A 20,066-nucleotide genomic window follows, 5' to 3' on the forward strand; every position below is an offset into this window, starting at 1 on the left:
ACTGTTAAGCTTCTTCCCCTCTGCCATCCGATTTCTGAATGGACATTGAACACATGAACGTTGCCTCCTACTACTTTATTTCTATTTTTCAATACTTACTACTTTAACTATTATATATAATATTCTTTCTGTAATTCACAGTTATCTTTTGTGCATTGCATTGTATTGCTGCCGCAATGTTAACAAATTCTACGGTATTAATGCCTGTGACATTAAACCTGATTCTGATTGGCAGCTTGTCTACCCAGAGGTCTCCGCGCTCCAGAATTCGCCACCGGTGACCCAGCGATCAAATGCGCAGGCGTATAGGTCGCAGCTGGGTTCCGAAAACCACGCATGCGCTCAGTGGACGAAAGGCTCTGGCGGATTGGCCGCAGGTAGGAGCGGGTGGCGGAGTGATAACTGTTTCGGGCGGATAATTAGGGAATATGTGCGAGAGATGTCCTGGGATTTACGGATTAGCCCAACTGTGAGCTAGCCTGGAGTTCCCGTGGAAATTTCTGGAAGAGGGAATAGGTTTGACGTTACTGGGGGATAGTCAGGAGGTGAGAGGGTGTCTGGTCATTTACAGCTGCAGCAGGTTTCCTTTTTGCCCATCTTCACACATGGTGCTGAAGACCCGGTTAGTGACCGGGTGAGCTCTGGGGTATTCATCCCCTGCTTTAATGCTGAGGTGGGGAAAAGGCTGACAGATGGGTTGTCCGTCTGTACAGCAGAATTTCTGGCCATTATCGTTAGTCTGCATTGAGATGAATGAGTTAAGCAACAGAATTAATGGAGTAGAAAGCTCAAGAAGAGATCATACAGTATGGCCAAGTGAAATAGGAATTGATATGAAAGGAGAGGGGAGTAACGAATTAAAAGTATGAATGCACGAAGTATAAGGAATAAAGTAGATGAGCTTGAGGCTCAGTTGGAAATTGGCAAGTACGATGTTGTGGGAATAACAGAGACATGGCTTCAAGCGGACAGGGCCTGGGAAATGAATATTCAAGGATATACATCTTATCGAAAGGACAGACTGGCAGAGGGGGTGGGGTGGCTCTGTTGGTGAGGAATGATATTCAGTCCCTTGCGAGGGGGGACATAGAATCAGGGAATGTAGAGTCAGTATGGATAGAACTGAGAAATTCTAAGGGTAGAAAGACCCTAATGGGAGTTATCTACAGGCCCCCAAACAGCAGTCTGGATGTAGGGTGTAAGTTGAATGAAGAGTTAAAATTGGCATGTTGCAGAAGTAATGATACAGTTGTCATGGGGGATTTCAATATGCAGGTAGACTGGGAGAATCAGAATGGTACTGGACCCCAAGAAAGGAAGTTTGTGGAATGCTTCCGAGATGGATTCTTAGAAGAGCTTGTACTGGAGCCTACCAGGGAGAAGGCAATTCTAGATTTAGTGTTGTGCAGTGAACCAGATTTGATCAGGGACCTGGAGGTAAAGGAACCATTAGGAGATAGTGACCATAATATGATGTTTTAACCTACAATTTGAGAAGAAGGGAAAATCGGATGTGTCAGTATTACAGTTGAACAAATGGAACTATGGAGCTATGAGGGAGGAGCTGGTCAGAGTTCAATGGAACAATACCCTAGCAGGGAAGACAGTGGAACAACAATGGCAGGTATTTCTGGGAATAATGCAGAAGGTGCAGGATCGGTTCATTCCAAAGAGGAAGAAAGATCCTAAGGGGAGTAAGGGGTGACCATGGCTGACGAGGGAAGTAAAGGGCAGTATAAAAATAAAAGAGAAGAAGTATAACATAGCAAAGATGAGCGGGAAACCAGAGGACTGGGAAGCTTTTAAAGAGCAACAGAAGATAACAAAAAAGGCAATACGCCAAGAAAAAATGAGGTACGAAGGTAAACTAGCCAAGAATATAAAAGAGGATAGTAAAAGCTTCTTTAGGTATGTGAATAGCAAAAAAATAGTTAAGACCAAAATTGGACCATTGAAGACAGAAACGGGTGAATTTTTTATGGGGAACAAGGGAATGGCAGATGAGTTGAACAAGTACTTTGGATCTCTCTTCACTAGGGAAGACACAAACAATCTCCCAGATGTAATAAAAAACACAAAATGCTGGCAGAACTCAGCAGGCCAGACAGCATCTATGGGAGGAGGTAATAACGACGTTTCAGGCCGAAGCCCTTCATCAGGAGTGAAGTAACAAGGGATGGTCGAGGGGGGATAAGAAGTGGGGGGAGGGATAAAGTAGAGAGCTGGGAAGTGGGGGGAAATGGGCTAGGGGGAAGGTGGAGAATTATGGGAAATAAAAGAGAAAGAAATGTAGGGCTGGGGGGAGAGATTATAGTGAGGGGGGAAAAGAGAGAGAAAGAGAACCAGACTAAAATAATAGATAGGGATGGGGGTAAGGGTGGGGGGCAGGGGTATCAACGGAGGTCAGTGAGTTGGACGTTCATGCCGGCAGGAAGGAGGCTACCTAGGCGGGAGATAAGGTATTGCTCCATCGACCTGCGTGTGGCCTCATCTTGACGGTAGAGGAGGCCATGGACAGACATGTCGGAGTGGGAGTGGTCTGTGGAATTGAAGTGTGTCCTCCAGCAGTGGCGGGATCTCCCTGTGGCCACACACTTCAATTCCACAGACCACTCCCACTCCGACATGTCTGTCCATGGCCTCCTCTGCCACCAAGGTGAGGCCACACGCAGGTCGATGGAGCAATACCTTATCTCCTGCCTAGGTAGCCTCCTTCCTGCCGGCATGAACGTCCAACTCACTGACCTCTGTTGATACCCCTGCCCCCCACCCTTACCCCCATCCCTATCTATTATTTTAGTCTGGTTCTCTTTCTCTTTTTCCCCCCCTCCTCACTATAATCTCTCCCCCCAGCCCTACATTTCTTTCTCTTTTATTTCCCATAATTCTCCACCTTCCCCCTAGCCCATTTCCCCCCACTTCCCAGCTCTCTACTTTATCCCTCCCCCACTTCTTATCCCCCCTCGACCATCCCATGTTACTTCACTCCTGATGAAGGGCTTCGGCCTGAAACGTCATTATTACCTCCTCCCATAGATGCTGTCTGGCCTGCTGAGTTCTGCCAACATTTTGTGTTTTTTATTTATTTCCAGCATCTGCAGATTCACTCGTGTTGCTCCCAGATGTAATAGTGGTCAAAGGAACTTGGGTAAAGGATGAACTGAAGGAAATTTATATTGGGCAAGAAACGGTGTTGGATAGACTGTTGAGTCTGAAGGCTGATAAGTCCCCAGGACCTGATGGTCTGCATCTCAGGGTACTTAAAGAGGTGGCTCTAGAAATCGTGGACGCATTGGTAATCATTTTCCAATGTTCTATAGATTCAGGAACAGTTCCTGCTGACTGGAGGGTGGCTAATGTTGTCCCACTTTTCAAGAAAGGAGGGAGAGAGAAAACAGGGAATTATAGACCGGTTAGCCTGACGTCAGTGGTGGGAAAGATGCTGGAGTCAATTATAAAAGATGAAATTATGACACATTTGGATAGCAGTAGAAGGATCAGTCCGAGTCAGCATGGATTTATGAAGGGAAAATCATGCTTGACTAATCTTCTGGAGTTTTTTGAGGATGTAACTATGAAAATGGACAAGGGATAGCCAGTGGATGTAGTGTACCTGGACTTCCAGAAAGCTTTTGATAAAGTCCCACATAGGAGATTAGTGGACAAAATTAGGGCACATGGTATTGGGGGCAGAGTACTGACGTGGATTGAAAATTGGCTGGCTGACAGGAAACAGAGTAGCAATTAACGGGTCCCTTTCGGAATGGCAGGCAGTGACCAGTGGGGTACCGCAAGGTTCGGTGCTGGGACCGCAGCTGTTTACAATATACATTAATGATTTAGATGAAGGGATTAAAAGTAACATTAGCAAATTTGCTGATGACACAAAGCTGGGTGGCAGTGTGAAATGTCAGGAAGATGTTATGAGAATGCAGGGTGACTTGGACAGGTTGGGTGACTGGGCAAATGTATGGCAGATGCAGTTTAATGTGGATAAATGTGAGGTTATCCACTTTGGTGGCAAGAACAGGAAGGCAGATTACTATCTAAATGGAGTCAAGTTAGGAAAAGGGGAAGTACAACAAGATCTAGGTGTTCTTGTACATCAGTCAATGAAAGCAAGCATGCAGGTACAGCAGGCAGTGAAGAAAGCTAATGGCATGCTGGCCTTTATAACAAGAGGAATTGAGTATAGGAGTAAAGAGGTCCTTCTGCAGCTGTACAGGGCCCTGGTGAGACCCCACCTGGAGTATTGTGTGCAGTTTTGGTCTCCAAATTTGAGGAAGGACATTCTTGCTATTGAGGGAGTGCAGCGTAGGTTCACAAGGTTAATTCCTGGAATGGCGGAACTGTCATATGTTGAAAGGTTGGAGCGACTGGACTTGTATACACTGGAATTTAGAAGGATGAGAGGGGATCTGATTGAAACATATAAGATTATTAAGGGATTGGACACGCTGGAGGCAGGAAGCATGTTCCCGCTGATGGGTGAGTCCAGAACTAGAGGCCACAGTTTAAGAATAAGGGGTAGGCCATTTAGAATTGAGATACGGAAAAACTTTTTCACCCAGAGAGTGGTGGATATGTGGAATGCTCTGCCCCAGAAGGCAGTGGAGGCCAAGTCTCTGGATGCATTCAAGAGAGAGTTATATAGAGCTCTTATAGATAGCGGGTTCAAGGGATATGGGGAGAGGGCAGGAACGGGGTACTGATTGTGTATGATCAGCCATGATCACAGTGAATGGTGGTGCTGGCTAGAAGGGCCGACTGGCCTACTCCTGCACCTATTGTCTATTAAGCTGAACAGAGTCGTGATCTGCTCAAACTCTGCCTCGGTAATGCAGAGTTTGGAATCGAAACGTTCAAGGGTTAGGGATGGAATTGAATTATATGTTCTGGAAGAGTGCGGGAATAGTAGTCCAGTTCTGTTGGGTAATTGCACATGTGGGTGTATCGGGTAATGAATAGAAACATAGAAAATAGGTGCAGGAGTAGGCCATTCAGCCCTTCGAGCCTGTACTGCCATTCAGTATGATCATGGCTGATCATCCAACTCAGAACCCTGTACCTGCTTTCTCTCCATACCCACTGATCCCTTTAGCCATAAGGGCCATATGTAACCCCTTTTAAATATAGCCAATGACCTAGGCTCAACTGTTTCCTGTGGCAGAGAATTCCACAGATTCACCACTCTCTGTGTGAAGGAATTTTTCCTCATCTCGGTCCTAAAAGGCTTCCCCTTTATCCTTAAACTGCGACCCCTCGTTCTGGACTTCCCCAACATCGGAAACAATCTTCCTGCATCTAGCCTGTCCAATCCCTTTAGAATTTTATACGTTTCAATAAGATTCCCCCTTAATCTTCTAAATTCCAGCAAGTATAAAGCTAGTCAATCCAGTCTTTGTTCATATGAAAGTCCTGCCATCCCAGGAATCAATCTGGTGAACTTCTTTGTACTCCCTCTATGGCAAGAATGTCTTTCTTCAGATTAGGGAACCAAAACTGCACACAATACTCCAGGTGTGGTCTCACCAAGGCCTATGTTCTCGCAAAACAGCCACTTACTAAGTCTGAGGCAGGAATTATAGTCAATATGGGAAAGTATGATGTCAAATCTTGTATTAGGTTGGCTGGGATTGGGAAATAGCAGAAACTGTGGGAGAGGGGGATGGCGTTACAATTTGTTTCCATCAGTCCAGGGGAGGCACCTTTTGGGAAGGAACAAGAGGACAGATGTGTGGTTGACGACACTGAGGTTTGGACGTACGGGTTTGCACCCCACTTTGGCACTGGTTGCTGAGCATGGGGACGGGTGGTGTGATTTCTGTGAGGTCCCAGCGACGGGGGAACATGGGATCAAGGTGTGGTGTACCACAGATATTTGTTGTAATGTGAGAAGCTGTTTAGGCAATTATTGGGGAGATCTAATAATCTAATAATCCTGCCTAGTTTGCAGGATATTCTGACACCTGAGGCGTGGACAGTTTAGTCGCATGGGTCCCTGGTGAACATTTCATTTAAAACACGGTTGGGAGTTCGGATCTGATCCCTGTCACGCTCCCTTCATTCTCCATTACAGTCGGTGGCAGTAATGCTTCTTCCTGAGAGGTGCAAGCCGCCATTAACACAAAAGAAGAAGAAGGTAGGGTCGATGTTCCAAGTGGGCGTTTCATCAGCACTGGTGTCTGCACCACAAGTGAAAGACAGTTGCTGTGAGTTCCTGACGCACTGTGGCCCTGCAAACCCAGGGCAGACCCGGTCCTTTCCCCTCGATCCATACTCAGGGCCTGGGTAGATGGGTCTCTCATTAATTGTTTTCTCTGGTTATAGAGGCAGCCATGGGTGACACTCTCAATGCTTCCCCACCGGTCTGTAGAACACGTTTGGTAGCACAGGTGGAGGGAATACGAGTGGATGGATCTCCCAAATACTGTGGAGCTCCAACTATCTCAGTCCAAGGATTGGGAACTTGGAACGAATTAATTCTGAGTTAATATCAGATGAATGGTCTACTTTCTAGTCAACGAAGATACAAATTAGTGCTGCATTGGGGGGTGGGGGGAGAAAAAAATCCTTCTTGGGCTTTAATTCTTGAGAAAATCAACTTCATTCAACCTCCTTGTGTTCTGGGCCTTTCAACCCATGAGAACATGTTTTGTACCATTCTCTCTGGGTACATAGTGATATCAAACACTTTTCACAGGTTCACTTTTGACCTGTAGATTTTACATCACTGAAGTGCCACACTCTAATGAGAAAGACTACTGCCTCCCCACTTCATATTCATTGGCTTTGCCATCAATGAGTTCACCACTGTCAATCACCTGGGGGAGGGTTCAGAGTAATTAGGAAATCTCCAAGAGTAGCCATGTAATATCATGGGAAATGATCAGAACTTGAAATAATACTGATGGAGAGAGACAAACTGAGTCAAGTCACAGATTGAAGACAGGCAGAAATCATCCATTCTGATACAGACAGAAAAACAGAGAATTTGATATCTGAGCTGTGCCCAGTTAGGAAATGAGGAATTGTTCCTCCAACTTGTGTTGAACCTCATTGCAACAGTGTGATATCAGAGCTCACCATACAGACTGAAACTTATCTCATCTGAAGTGTCATCCTTCACCCATTGATGTCTTGTGTAAATCTTTTTACAGGTTAGCAACAGCAAAGAATGTGTGTAGGGGAATCTCAAACACAACAACAAGGGATTCTCTCATTCAGCCAACCTGCTGAGACCCCAGTGAGTTCACTGTGCTGAGAGAGGCCATTCACCTGCTCTGTGTTTGGGAAGAAATTTGTTCAGCCAAACCGCAGACCCACCGGTGGGTTCACTCTGAAGAGAGAGAGGCCATTCACGAGTTCTGTGTGTGAGATTCATTTACAGTGCTGATCTCATGACATACCAGTGAGTTCACAGTGGGGAGAGAGGCTAGTCACCTGCTCTATGTGTGGGACGAGATTCTCTTATTAAGCCTATCCAACGACACACCAGTGTGTTCAGTGCTGAGAGAGGCCATTCACTTGCTCTGTGTGTCGGAAGAAATTCACTCACTCAGCTGACCGGCAAAGTTCGCATTGGGGAGAGGTCATTCATCTCCTCTGTGTGTGGGAGGGGATCTACTCAGTCATCCAGCCTGAAGATACATCAGCAAGTTCACACCACAGGGAGAGGGTTCACCTGTTCTGACTGAGTGAAGTGATTCATTCTGTCATCCAAGCTGACAATACATCAGAAATTTCACACCAGTGAGAGGCCATTCACCTGCTCTGTGTCTGAGAGTAGATTCACTCATTCAGCCAACCCACAAACAAACCAGTGAGTTCACAAGGGAGAGAGACTTTTCAACTGCTCTGTTCACTCAGTCATCTGATCTGTTACCTCATGAACGAATTTACACCGGGGAGAGCCATACATCTGATCAAGCAGTGGGAAGGAATTCTCTCAGTCATTTCAACTGAAGGTACACCAGCGAGTTCACATTGGGGAGAGGCTGTTCACCTGCCCAGACTGTGGGAAGGGATTCACTCAGTCATCCCACCTACAGCCACACCACTCAGTTCATACCAGAGAGATGCCATTCACCTGCTCATACTGTGGGAAGGGATTCTCTCAGTCTTCTCATCTGAAGGCACACCAGCGAGTTCACACTGGGGAGAGGCCGTACACCTGCTCTGATTGCGGGAAAGGATTCACTCAATCGTCTCAACTGAAGGTACATCAGCGAGTTCACACTGGGGAGAGGCCGTTCACCTGCTCAGAGTGTGGGAAGGGATTCTCTCAATCATCTCAATTGAAAGTACATCAGCGAGTTCACACTGGGGAGAGGCCGTTCACCTGCTCAGACTGTGGAAAGGGATTCTCTCAGTCCTCCCAACTACTGGCACACCAGTCAGTTCACACTGGAGAGAGGCCTTTCATCTGCTCAGACTGTGGGAAAGGATTCACTCTGTCATCCCACCTACTGACACACCAGTCAGTTCACACTGGGGAGAGGCCGTTCACCTGCTCAGACTGTGGGAAAAGATTTTCTCGATCATCTCAACTGAAGGTACATCAGCGAGTTCACACAGGAGAGAGGCCATTTGCCTGCTCAGACTGTGGGAAGGGATTCTCTCAGTTACCTCAACTGAAGTTGCATCGGCGAGTTCACACAGGAGAGAGGCCATTTACCTGTTCAGACTGTGGGAAGGGATTCACTCTGTCATCCCACTTACTAACACACCAGTCAATTCACACTGGGGAGAAGCCGTTCACCTGCTCAGACTGTGGTAAGGGTTTCTCTTGCTCATCTCAACTGAAGGTACATCAACGAGTTCACACTGGAGAGAGGCCGTTCACCTGCTCAGACTGTGGGAAGGGATTCACTCAGTCATTTCACTTGAATGCACATCAGCTGGTTCACACTGGGGAGAAACCATTCACGTGCTCTGAATGTGGGAAGGGATTCTCTCGGTCATCCAACCTTGTGAAACACTACCGAGTTCACACTAAGAAAAAGGTTTAATAAGCTGCTTGCTGGCTGTGTAACCACCACAGTTGCTGAATCCAAATGCAAGTTCAAAAGTGACTGTTGGTGTTGAACTTGGCAATTATTACTGCTGCTCATCACACCCAGTTCTGCACCCTGGTCACTGGGCATGGGAGGAGTTTCTTCTGCTGATGTTCACCTTTAATGGGACTGGAGTTTACTATTCTGGATCTGTGACTAATAAATCAGTTCTATTTTAAACTCTGTCTCAGGGACTGAGTAAATCTGCAACACACCCTGTGTACAGAAGGAAGTTGACACAGCCCAGCTGGTCCCTGTCAGTATTTCTGTTGCACAACAGTCCTTTTAAATCCATCCCTGCTGTTCGCCTCTCACCCTCCCTGTGGTTGCAAACAGTCACCACTCTGTGGACGAAGAATTTTCTGCATGACTTTCTGCAGACTGACGAAGAAGACAAGCTGACTGCAGTTATGTCTGACTTATTCTTCATCTCTCAGATCTCTGGGCTGAGGATCAATGACAATGGCCGTTAGCCTCCTTATTCCCTGCTCACTCTATTAATAAGGGTCATTTTCACAGCTTCTAAAAGGCTGTCTGTCACAGGTGGGTTGTTTGAATACTGTCCTCTAAAATATGAAGAATGAATAGGGAACTATTAGTTGAACATTCAGTGGAGCAGAGTCGGAAAGCAGAAACAGGTCAGCACAGGGCAGAGTTTGGGGCTCTGACCAGAAAAGGGAATCATGATTGGGAAAAGGGGAAGGACAAGGGAGGGAGCAGGATGCACCAGAGAGACATCCTGTGAAGATCAAATAGCAACTGTTTGGAATCAAATGACCTTTCCTAGTGTCTCAGGACTGCGTGTGTCTGCACCCGCACCACCCTCTGTCCCTGGCACTCGGTCTCTGTCACCTGTCCCACTCCCCTCCCGCAGCGCTCCACTCCTGACATTCCCAAAATCCTATGCTCCTGCCAAATTGACAAATTGCTCTCCACTCCATGTTGACAAATGCAGCAATGTGCAAAAGCCCTGGGCACCCTAGCTATGGATACTGCACGGGCTTAAGACTTTTTCACAGTACTGTACCTGACGAGTCTGAAGAGATTCTGTAAATAATTTGGCAAATCATCTTCATAACGAAACAACTGAAAGTACGTCAAGTCAATTTGCAGAGTTTGTTGTCTTTTGCATACTGGTTGTCTGCCCTGTTTTGGGAGTCGAAGAATGAGTGAAAACCTGCTTCTTCACGATCATTTAAAAGTTTTTACAAAAATTTTGTTTGAAAACTTGGATCTATTGAGTGTGCCTGCAAGAAAATGAATCCCAAGGTTGCCTATGGTGTCATATCTGTACTTTGATAATAAATTTACTTTGAATGTTGCAGTGATTGCTGGGATTTCTTGCGATTCACTGAATTTTCAGAAGCGGGGGTCACTCAATATTAAAAGTCATATTCATACTAAGGTGCCTTTTCATAATTTACATCTTTTATTTACCTGTTTAAAGTCAATCATTAAAATGGATGTAAAATGTAGAAGATGATGAATACAGGACTGAAGGTGTTATATTTGAATGCACCTAATATACACAATAAAGTAGAAATAGAATATTCCACCGTTTATGGTGGGAAAGGCATGATAAATCCAACTCGAGTGCATCTGCTCAGTTTAGGACCCAGCGGATGCCACAGACTGTGGGAGATGACAGCATGAAACAGCAAAATGATGCTTGAGCCCATGAGGGGAAAGGAATTCTGCATTGGGTGTTGTGCAATGAACCAGATTTGATTAGGGAGATTAAGGGAAGGAACCCATAGGAGACAGTGATTATAATACGATAGAATTCACTCTGCGGTTTGAGAGGAGAAGACAAAGTCAGATGTAATAGTATTACCGCAGCGGAAAGAGAACTACAGAGGCATGAAACAGGAGCTGTGCAAAGTAGATAGATAGTAAGGGAACACTAGTATGGATGGTGACAGAATAGCAATGGCTGAAGCTTCTGGGTGCAATTAGGAAAGTGCAGGGTAGATACACTCCAAAGAAGTATTCTAATGAGAGAATGAAACAAACATGAGGAAATCTGCAGATGCTGGAAATTCAAGCAACACACAAAATGCTGGTGGAACACAGCAGGCCAGGCAGCATCTAAAGGGAGAAGCACTGTTGACGTTTTGGGCCGAGACCCTTCATCAGGACTAACTGAAAGGAAAGATTTAAGTAAGAGATTTGAAAGTAAGAGGGGGAGGGGGAAATGCAAAATGATAGGAGAAGACCGGAGGGGGTGGGGTGAAGCTGAGAGCCAGACAGGTGATTGGCAAAAGGGATATAGAGCTAGAGAAGGGAAAGGATCATGGGACGGGAGGCCTAGGGAGAAAGAAAGGGGGAGGGGAGCACCAGAGGGAGATGGAGAACAGGGAGAGTGATGGCTAGAAAGTTAGAGAATCTTCTCTAACTTCCGCTAATGCCCCTCCTCCCCTTCTTACCCCATCCCTGATATATTTAGCTTTTCTCCCCCCTCTTTTTCCTCTCACTTTCTACCCATCACTCTGCCTGTGATGTAACTAAGAGGCGAGAGTGAATATGACACTGAAGAGGGAGCAAGGGGATCAGACAAGTGGTGGGTGACCTAAAACGATATTTTGCATCCGTCTTCACTGTGAAGAACACCAGCGGAAAGCCAGAAATTTGAGTGTGTCGGGGCAAAGGTGAGTGCAGTTGCTATTAGTAAGGAGAAGCTGCTTGGGAAGCTGAAAGGTCTGAAGGTGCAAAGGTCACCTGGACCAGATGGAAAACACCATAAGTATCCTCGCTCAAGAGTTTTCCCATTTTCTCAATCTAGACGGAGATAACTCCAGTCTCAGTGTAGCTGTACTTGAAGGTGATTTTATTATTCACCAACGTGTTACAGAACGCAAGGAGCCAGTGTAAAAAGACAGTAATTCTCAGCACTCTAATGAAAGGCAGATTCAAATATTGATTAAAATTCCTTCGACTTCTAACAAGTGCATCTGACTCCGTAATGAAAGGTACAAACAATATAAAATGGCCACCCTGATGATGAAATCTAATGGCCTAACAATACGATAATGAACAATCAACAACAGCTGTGAGTTCACGCGAAAGCAGTGAGATCTCGTCATTAGAAATAAAATAATAATCCAAACCAGACACGACACAACAATTGGGTTCAGAAAAAGGGTAGTTGAAGAGATTGTGGAGGCATCACCAATGATCTATTGAACATTACGATATTCTGGAATGGTTCGAGAGCACTGGAAATGGGAAATTTACTCCAGTCTTTGTTATGAACCCCATAACTGGGTCACTTACCAGCAAAGATAGAGAGGTCCGCTGAAGTCTGATGGTACTATTTTTAAACGTTTTTATTTATAAAGGGGCCCAAAAGTAAGGTTAATACAAACATTCAGATAATATACGTCGTCACTACTCAATCTAAAGCGCGGGTATAGTAATAATCAACAATAAGAAGTAGCTCTATCGTTTGTCTAGGGGTAACAATATTGTCTGATGGAAATATCAAAGTCTCTGGAGTTCATGCAGACTTTTAGCCTTTTGGGGACTGCTGGGTTTCACGTGTTGGAGAGAGAGAGAATTTTTGGTGAGAAAATAAACTTGCCAGCCTTTTGGACTCAAATCGTTGAATCGGGAACGTGGGTTCCCCGTTGTCAGTTCGAAGTCCTTTTCGGTGTTATCAGCCACTCGCTCCCTAGGCTAGGGGAAACGAACCACACGTGGCTTCCGAACGGCTTCCCGTCATCACGGGAGCGATGAGCGATGGTGTCTCCTTCTGGTGCGTCGCTAAGGTACTGCCTCTTGCAGCTCCCTTTTTATCTTGACTTGCAGAGTTGTAGATGTCAATTAAGGTGGGGTGATACAATCCCCACCCCACATTGCCCAAGGGTGTCCATGTAGCCATGATAGCTGGCACGTAGCATAGAATCGCAATCCACACAGGTGTCTCCAAGAAAGAATGGTCAAATCCGTTGCGTTGTCTCTCTCTCTTTTCCTGGGTCCAAGACCCAAATTAATAGCGATCTTGCGATTCTCAGGAAGGAGTGGGCTGGTATCGTAACATCTTTAAGAAGGGAGGGAGGCAAAAGAAATAAAATTATAGGTCAGATAGCCTGACGTCCGTGGTTGGAAATATGTTAGAGTCAATTATTAAGAATGAGGTTTCAGGGTACTTGGAGGGGGTGATTGAGGCATATGAGACATGGGAGTGGGTGTAATGGATTGTTCCAGAGTTGGGGAGGGAGATGGGTGGGGTTGGGGTCCAGAGGAGGCTCAGAAGAATGTTTCCAGGACTGAATGGGTTAATGTATAAGGAATGGTTTACGGCTCTGGGCCTGTACTTGCTGAAGTTTAGAAGAATGTGGGGAATCTCCAATATTGAAAGGCCTACAGAGGATGTTTCCTATAGTGGGGGAAATCCGGCATCAGACAGCACAGCCTCAAAATAGAGGGAGGTCCCTCTAGAATAGACATGAGGAGGAATTTCTTTAGCCGGGTGTCGTGTATCTGTTAAATTCTTTGCCACTGACGGCTGTGGAGGCCAAGTCACTGGGTATATTTAAAGTGGAGATTGATAGGTTCTTGATTAGTCGGACAATGAAGGGTTACGGGAAGAAGGCAGGGGAATGGAATTGAGAAAGATCATAATCAACTATGTTGGAATGGCAGAGCAGACACGATGGGCTGAATGGCCTAATTGTGTTCATCGGTCTTATGGTTATTCAACACGATTGTAGCTGATCCATGTTGAATCCAGCTCGTGTGCCTGTTCCTCACCCCTCAGTTCCTCACTTCCTTAAATAGTTATCTATCTCATAAATAGTTATCTAGTACCCAGACAGTGGAAAACATCCTGTATTGTCCCGGTACCGAAGAAACCACAACCAAAGGAGTTGAATGACTTCAGACCTGTTGCCTTGACGTCGCACGTGATGAAGACAATGGAGCGGCTGATAATACAGAATCTGAGGCCACAAACCAGGCACGCCCAGGATCCTCTTCAGTTTGCGTATAAGGAGAAGGTGGGAGTGGAGGATGCTATCATGTATTTGCTGCACAAATCACTCTCTCACCTAGATGGGGTCAGTTGTGCTGTGAGGATTACATTCCTTGACTTCTCTAGTGCCTTTAACACCATCCAGCCCAAGATCTTAAGGCACAAACTAACGGAGATGGGAGTAGACTCTCACATGGTGGATTGGATAGTGGACTACTTGACAGATAGACCTCAGTATGTGCGGTTGGGAGACTGTAGGTCTGACACGGTGGTAAGCAGCACAGGGGCGCCGCAGGGAACCGTACTCTCTCCGGTCCTGTTCACCCTGTACACATCAGACTTCCAATATAACTCGGAGTCCTGCCATGTGCAGAAGTTCGCTGATGACACGGCCATAGTGGGATGTGTCAGGAATGGACAGGAGGAGGAGTATAGGAAACTGATACAGGACTTTGTGATATGGTGCAACTCAAACTACCTGCGTCTCAATATCACCAAGACCAAGGAGATGGTGGTGGACTTTAGGAGACCTAGGCCTCATATGGAGCCAGTGATCATTAATGGAGAATGTGTGGAGCAGGTTAAGACCTACAAGTATCTGGGAGTACAGTTAGACGAGAAGCTAGACTGGACTGCCAACACAGATGCCTTGTGCAGGAAGGCACAGAGTCGACTGTACTTCCTAAGAAGGTTGGCGTCATTCAATGTCTGCAGTGAGATGCTGAAGATGTTCTATAGGTCAGTTGTGGAGAGTGCCCTCTTCTTTGTGGTGGCGTGTTGGGGAGGAAGCATTAAGAAGAGGGACGCCTCACGTCTTAATAAGCTGGTAAGGAAGGCGGGCTCTGTCGTGGGCAAAGTACTGGAGAGTTTAACATCGGTAGCTGAGCGAAGGGCGCTGAGTAGGCTACGGTCAATTATGGATAACTCTGAACATCCTCTACATAGCACCATCCAGAGACAGAGAAGCAGTTTCAGCGACAGGTTACTATCAATGCAATGCTCCTCAGACAGGATGAAGAGGTCAATACTACCCAATGCCATTAGGCTTTACAATTCTACCGCCAGGACTTAAGAACTTTTTAAAAGCTATTATTAATGCTTTTTGAGATAGTGATTTAGATGCATATCATATTTTTTTTACTGAGTTAAGTATTGTATGTAATTAGTTTTGCTACAACAAGTGTATGGGACATTGGAAAAAAAGTTGAATTTCCCCATGGGGATGAATAAAGTATCTATCTATCTATCTATCTATCTATCTCTGCTCGAAACATACCCAACAAACCGACCTCTCCACCCTCAGGTGCAGAGAATCCCAGAGATTGTTCACTCACACATAGAATTCCAGTAATGCGACCTCTGTCTGCGGCTCTCTGACTGATGAAGGGAGAGACTTATCAAGATGTCCAATCAGTCCCTTTAGGATTGTATGTGACTGTACTCTAAATCCTGGCCAAAATTGTCTTCCTTCTGCTGGTAAATCATCCCAGGAATTTCCCTGATGGATCTCCTCTGGACTGACTCCAATGTCACTCCCATTGTTTCTTTCAGCTCAGGGAACAAAACCATGCACAGAATTCCAGATGTGTCCTCATCAGCACCGTCTACAATGGTAACTACACTGCCCCGTTCATAAACTCCACTCCCTGTGCAGTAAAGGCCAAAGTGCCATCTGCCTTCTGAACCACTTGATGCAGAATCACAATGTCAGCATCAGATTTCCTTCCACTGTCTCTGTGTCATCAGCAGACTTGGACATCTCACATCTCCTTCCCTCCTCATGGTCATTAAACAGTGAACAACTGAGGCCAAGAGCCGATCCTTAGGGTACTCCAAGCATTACCTCCTTCCAGTCTGAAATCGACCCACTTATTCCAGCCACTCACAAACACTGGGGGAGCTCAGTGGGTCAGGAAGCATCTCTGGGGAGGAATGGACAGTCGACAAAATCATTGTGTCACCTTTGCTCATTTAGGAAATCACTTGTTACGTACCCCGTAATGGGTTAAAAAGAACCAGCAGAAATGGACACACCTGGAGTCCGAGTCTTCCGTTATAAACACTATTTTATTAGTAACTACGTGAATAAAGTAATATAAAACAGGATAAGATAAACAGATTAGCAAAGTATATGCATATATATATAGGTGAGTAAATAAGGTTCCCAAGCTCCCCCAGCTCAGGTGATTAGGTGATACAGTCTTACGGTGGTATGGTAAGTAATCAGTTCAGTTCTGGAATTTGGTTTGAGTAGAGTTGGAGAGAGAGATAGTGAGTGGTTTGTCTTCCCAATGCTGATGCTGATCCGCCACGTTGTCCTCCTGCTCCCGAAATTTAGTCACCAACTGTGACCACAAAAAGAGGATGCTGTCTTCTGTGGTGGGGTTATCAACCCAGACAAGGGTTAAACACACCGATAGTATTGGAGTATAAATTTTGCTGTGTAACCAAAACTATGTAGTCAGTTTGAGACTTGCTATTTGCTATGCATGTATCCAATTCTGTAGGAGAACGAAATCCTAAGAATGTAGAAGACAATGGTGTGTTAATGAGAGGTAACTAAGAGATGTAGATTATGTAGTCTGAGTTTGCTATTTGCTATGCATGTACCCAATTTAGTAGGAGAATGAAATCTTAAGAATGTAGAAGACAATGGTGTGTTAATGAGAGGTAGCTAAGAGATGTTGATTAGAACATGATTAAGTCAATAGGTAGAAACAATAGTGGTGGATGTACTTGTGATACACAACTATAGACCGATTGGATATGCTAATGCAACTAAACCAGGAGATTGCTATAAAAAATGCTGTGTCCAAAGGATCGGGGGGCAATCAGCGATTAGCTCAATGACTGTCTCAGCTTTGATTTGCAAATTCTTGAAGAATCTTATGCGTCTCCCCCACTAGTCACTCCTTTGTCCACACTGTGAGCAAAACCCCACCCTTGTCGTGGATACACAAACCTCACCAGTGTCCTCCTTGCCTCTGGTGTCGTGCATCTCTTGTGTATCTGATTAAAAAGTCAACTGACCTCACAAATGCGGAACATCAGCTGTCCATCATATAGCTCCGCCTTTCAGTTTCCAAGGCAACTTAGACTCTCTCTCTCTCTCTCTCCCTGCTGCCGAATTAGCACACAAGCTGTTCGCTCCCTCTCTCTCTTGTTAAACGAACAGTTCACTTTAGAATAATCCTTCAGATCTCATCACACCTCTCTCCTTTTAAGAAAAATTTTGATGAAACAGCAAATTTTTTGTCTTAACTATCGATTATACAGCTTAAAGCAATACATGTGTAATTATCAGATAACATACAAACTTAAACTTAGCATCTAGACAAACAGTCTGCTATAACATTATCAGTACCTTTCACATGCTTTATTTCCATGTCATACTCTTGCAAGATCAGACTCCAGTTAAGTAACCTTCTATTCTTATCCTTCATTTTACTCAGAAACACTAATGGATTATGGTCCGTGTAAACCACAAGTGGTTTCTGCGCAGGACATATGTAGAGATCGAAGTGTTGCAATGTTCAAGTGAGTGCTAGCAGCTTTTTTTCAACAGCAGAGTAATTTTTCTGATGCACATTAAATTTCTTTGGGAAATAAGCTCCTGGATGTTCAATTTCATCATCGTCCTTTTGCAACAATACTGCCCGAGCAGCTTCATCACCGGCGTCTACCGCGATTGAAAATGGTTTAGTGAAATCAGGGGCTTTGAGCACAGGGTGATAACACAGGATGGTTTTCAGGCCGTCAAATGCCTCTTAGCAAAGGTCAGTCCACACAAATCTTTCACTCTTCCCTAGGAGTTTCATTAGGGGGAGAGCGAAGTCTGCGAAGTTCTTACAAAACTTATGTTAATACCCAACCATCCCCAAAAATCCAAATGCTTTCTTGCCCGTCAGAGCGGGAGCCTCAGCAAGAGCCTGAACCTTGGCCTGTACAGGAGCCAGTTGGCCCTGGCCTACTACATAGCCCAGATACATGACAATGGCGTGGCCAAATTCGCTTTTAGCAAGGTTTACAGTGAGATTTCCCTTGAACAGCCGTTCAAAGAGTTTCTCTACTGCTGAGATATGCTCCTCCCAGGTGTCATTCCATACAACCAAGTCAGCAATATAAGCTCCTGTATTTTCGAAACCTTGAATCACTGAATTCATCATCCTTTGGAACGTCCCTGGAGCACTTTTCATCCCAAAGGGTAAAACATTGTACTCATACGATCCAGATGGTGTCACAAATGCAGATATTTCTTTAGCCCTTTCTGTTAAAGGGACACACCAGTAACCTTTCAACAGGTCAATCTTTGTAAGGCATTTAGCCTTCCCCACTCTGTCAATACAGTCATTTACTCTTGGGATGGGATAAGCATCTGTCTTAGTTACTGCATTAACTTTTCTGTAATCAGTACAGAATCTCATACTCCCACCCGGTTTAGGGACAATCACGCACGGTGACGCCCAGTCTGAAGTGGATGGCCTAATTATGCCGGCTGTTAGCATGTATTCATTTTCTTGTTCAACCATCTTATTTCTGTCTTGGTTCATTCTGTAAGGGTGCTGCTCAATGGGATCAACTTTATCTACAATTACGTCATGCACCGCAGCTGTGCACGGTCTTGGAATGTCAGGGGATAAATCTTTATACTTGTTAATTAAGCTCTTCAGTTGCAATGTTTGGGTTATGGCATGCGCTTAGCAGACAATGGGCTCTGGGGAATCAGCGGCAGGTAGGATCAGGGCTCCGGGCGGGAGTTTCACCATCACTGGCGTCCGCACCCCGACTGGGGGACGATTGCTGTGAGATCCGAATACACCGTGGTCCCGCACTCCGGGGTAGTCCCGGTCTTTCCCGTCTCTCTCAGACCACGATCCGTACCCGGGCCCGGGGAGATTTCGGCTGAGGGAATGGGAGCGGGTCTCTCAGACACTGCCGAGCTCCAGTCATCTAAATCCAGGCATTAGGAACTCGGTGGGGAAAAAAAAGAACAAACTCCTTCTATAAGCTTTAGTTCTTGAGAAAATCACCTTTGTTCAACCTCCTCTTGTTCTGGATCTTTCTACCCATGAGAAAGTGTTTTGTATCATTCTCTCTGGGTACATATGATATTGTAGATTTCCGCAAGTACAATGGTGTGAGGCGTTTTATGTTTAAGAAAAACCAGAACAGCTCATTTATTGTACTCCAAACACACCTATTACAGTACCATCCCCCCCCCCCCCCAAATTTCCTTTCTAAGAATGTGCCTCACAAACTTAGTAATTTCTGTGAGGCCTTCCAGCCCGGATGTGAGAGACCATGTATGGAGTTAAAAACAATCTGCCTCCTGTCTGCAGGCGCTATGGGGTGAGGGTGACTGGTTGAGGCATCGCACAGGACAGAAACCCCAGTTTCCCCAAACTTAATGACAGCCAACCGCAGGTCCGTGACTGCTGTTTGGTAAGCCTAGATATCTGGGTCAATAGCTTGGTCGACTGCCGTGTCATCATAGTCAGGCCCCATGTGCATGGCCTCAACAGCTGGCTATGTCAGTCGTGAACTTGGATACGTAGGCCAAGGTGGCATTGCTGCCGTGCAGACCAAGGGTTTGATGTTTTGGCCATGGCGTGCACATGGGGATTGTGGTCAAGAACGCTGTGAAATGGCGACCCTATGGAAGAAAACGAGAATGGCGGACTGCCAGAGAGACACCGAGAATCTCAAGGTGGAAGGTGCTATACTTCCCTTCAAGGGGATGGAGCTGGTAGCTGAAGAAGGCAAGTGGGTGCCACACACTTCTGACCAACTGTTCGCACACAGCACCTACAGCCTAGTCTGAAGCGTCAGTGGTAGTGGCTATAGGTGCATTGGGGAGCCAGTAGGGCCCTGTTGAAAAGAGCTTGTTTGATTTCATCAGATGCCCCAGTCATGTCTGACCAGTCAAGCATGTGCCTTTAAATGCACTACATAGGGGGAGCATGAATTCAGCAGGTCACAGAATGCCACAGTGATAGATACTCACCATACCTAAAATCTCCTGTAGTTTTTTAGTAGTG

General features: G+C 45.6%; 1 protein-coding gene across 3 annotated transcripts in view; it reads left to right on the forward strand.

Moving 5' to 3' along the window:
• Nucleotides 1-20,066, forward strand: part of LOC140730822 (uncharacterized) — a 79,756-nt gene that overhangs the window by 45,569 nt on the left and 14,121 nt on the right. For 2 of the 3 annotated variants that reach the window (XM_073051766.1, XM_073051767.1), the window contains 2 exons: nucleotides 236-377; nucleotides 7,161-10,377. In XM_073051766.1, the coding sequence (XP_072907867.1) occupies nucleotides 8,079-9,011 (933 nt within the window). In that variant the 5' untranslated portion in view covers nucleotides 236-377; nucleotides 7,161-8,078 and the 3' untranslated portion in view covers nucleotides 9,012-10,377. Of the gene's footprint in view, nucleotides 1-235; nucleotides 378-7,160; nucleotides 10,378-20,066 lie in introns of those variants that run through there. The other variant, XR_012099685.1, reaches the window with a different exon arrangement.

Source organism: Hemitrygon akajei, chromosome 7 (genome assembly GCF_048418815.1).
Source record: "Hemitrygon akajei chromosome 7, sHemAka1.3, whole genome shotgun sequence".
Classification (NCBI taxonomy): Eukaryota; Metazoa; Chordata; class Chondrichthyes; order Myliobatiformes; family Dasyatidae; genus Hemitrygon; species Hemitrygon akajei.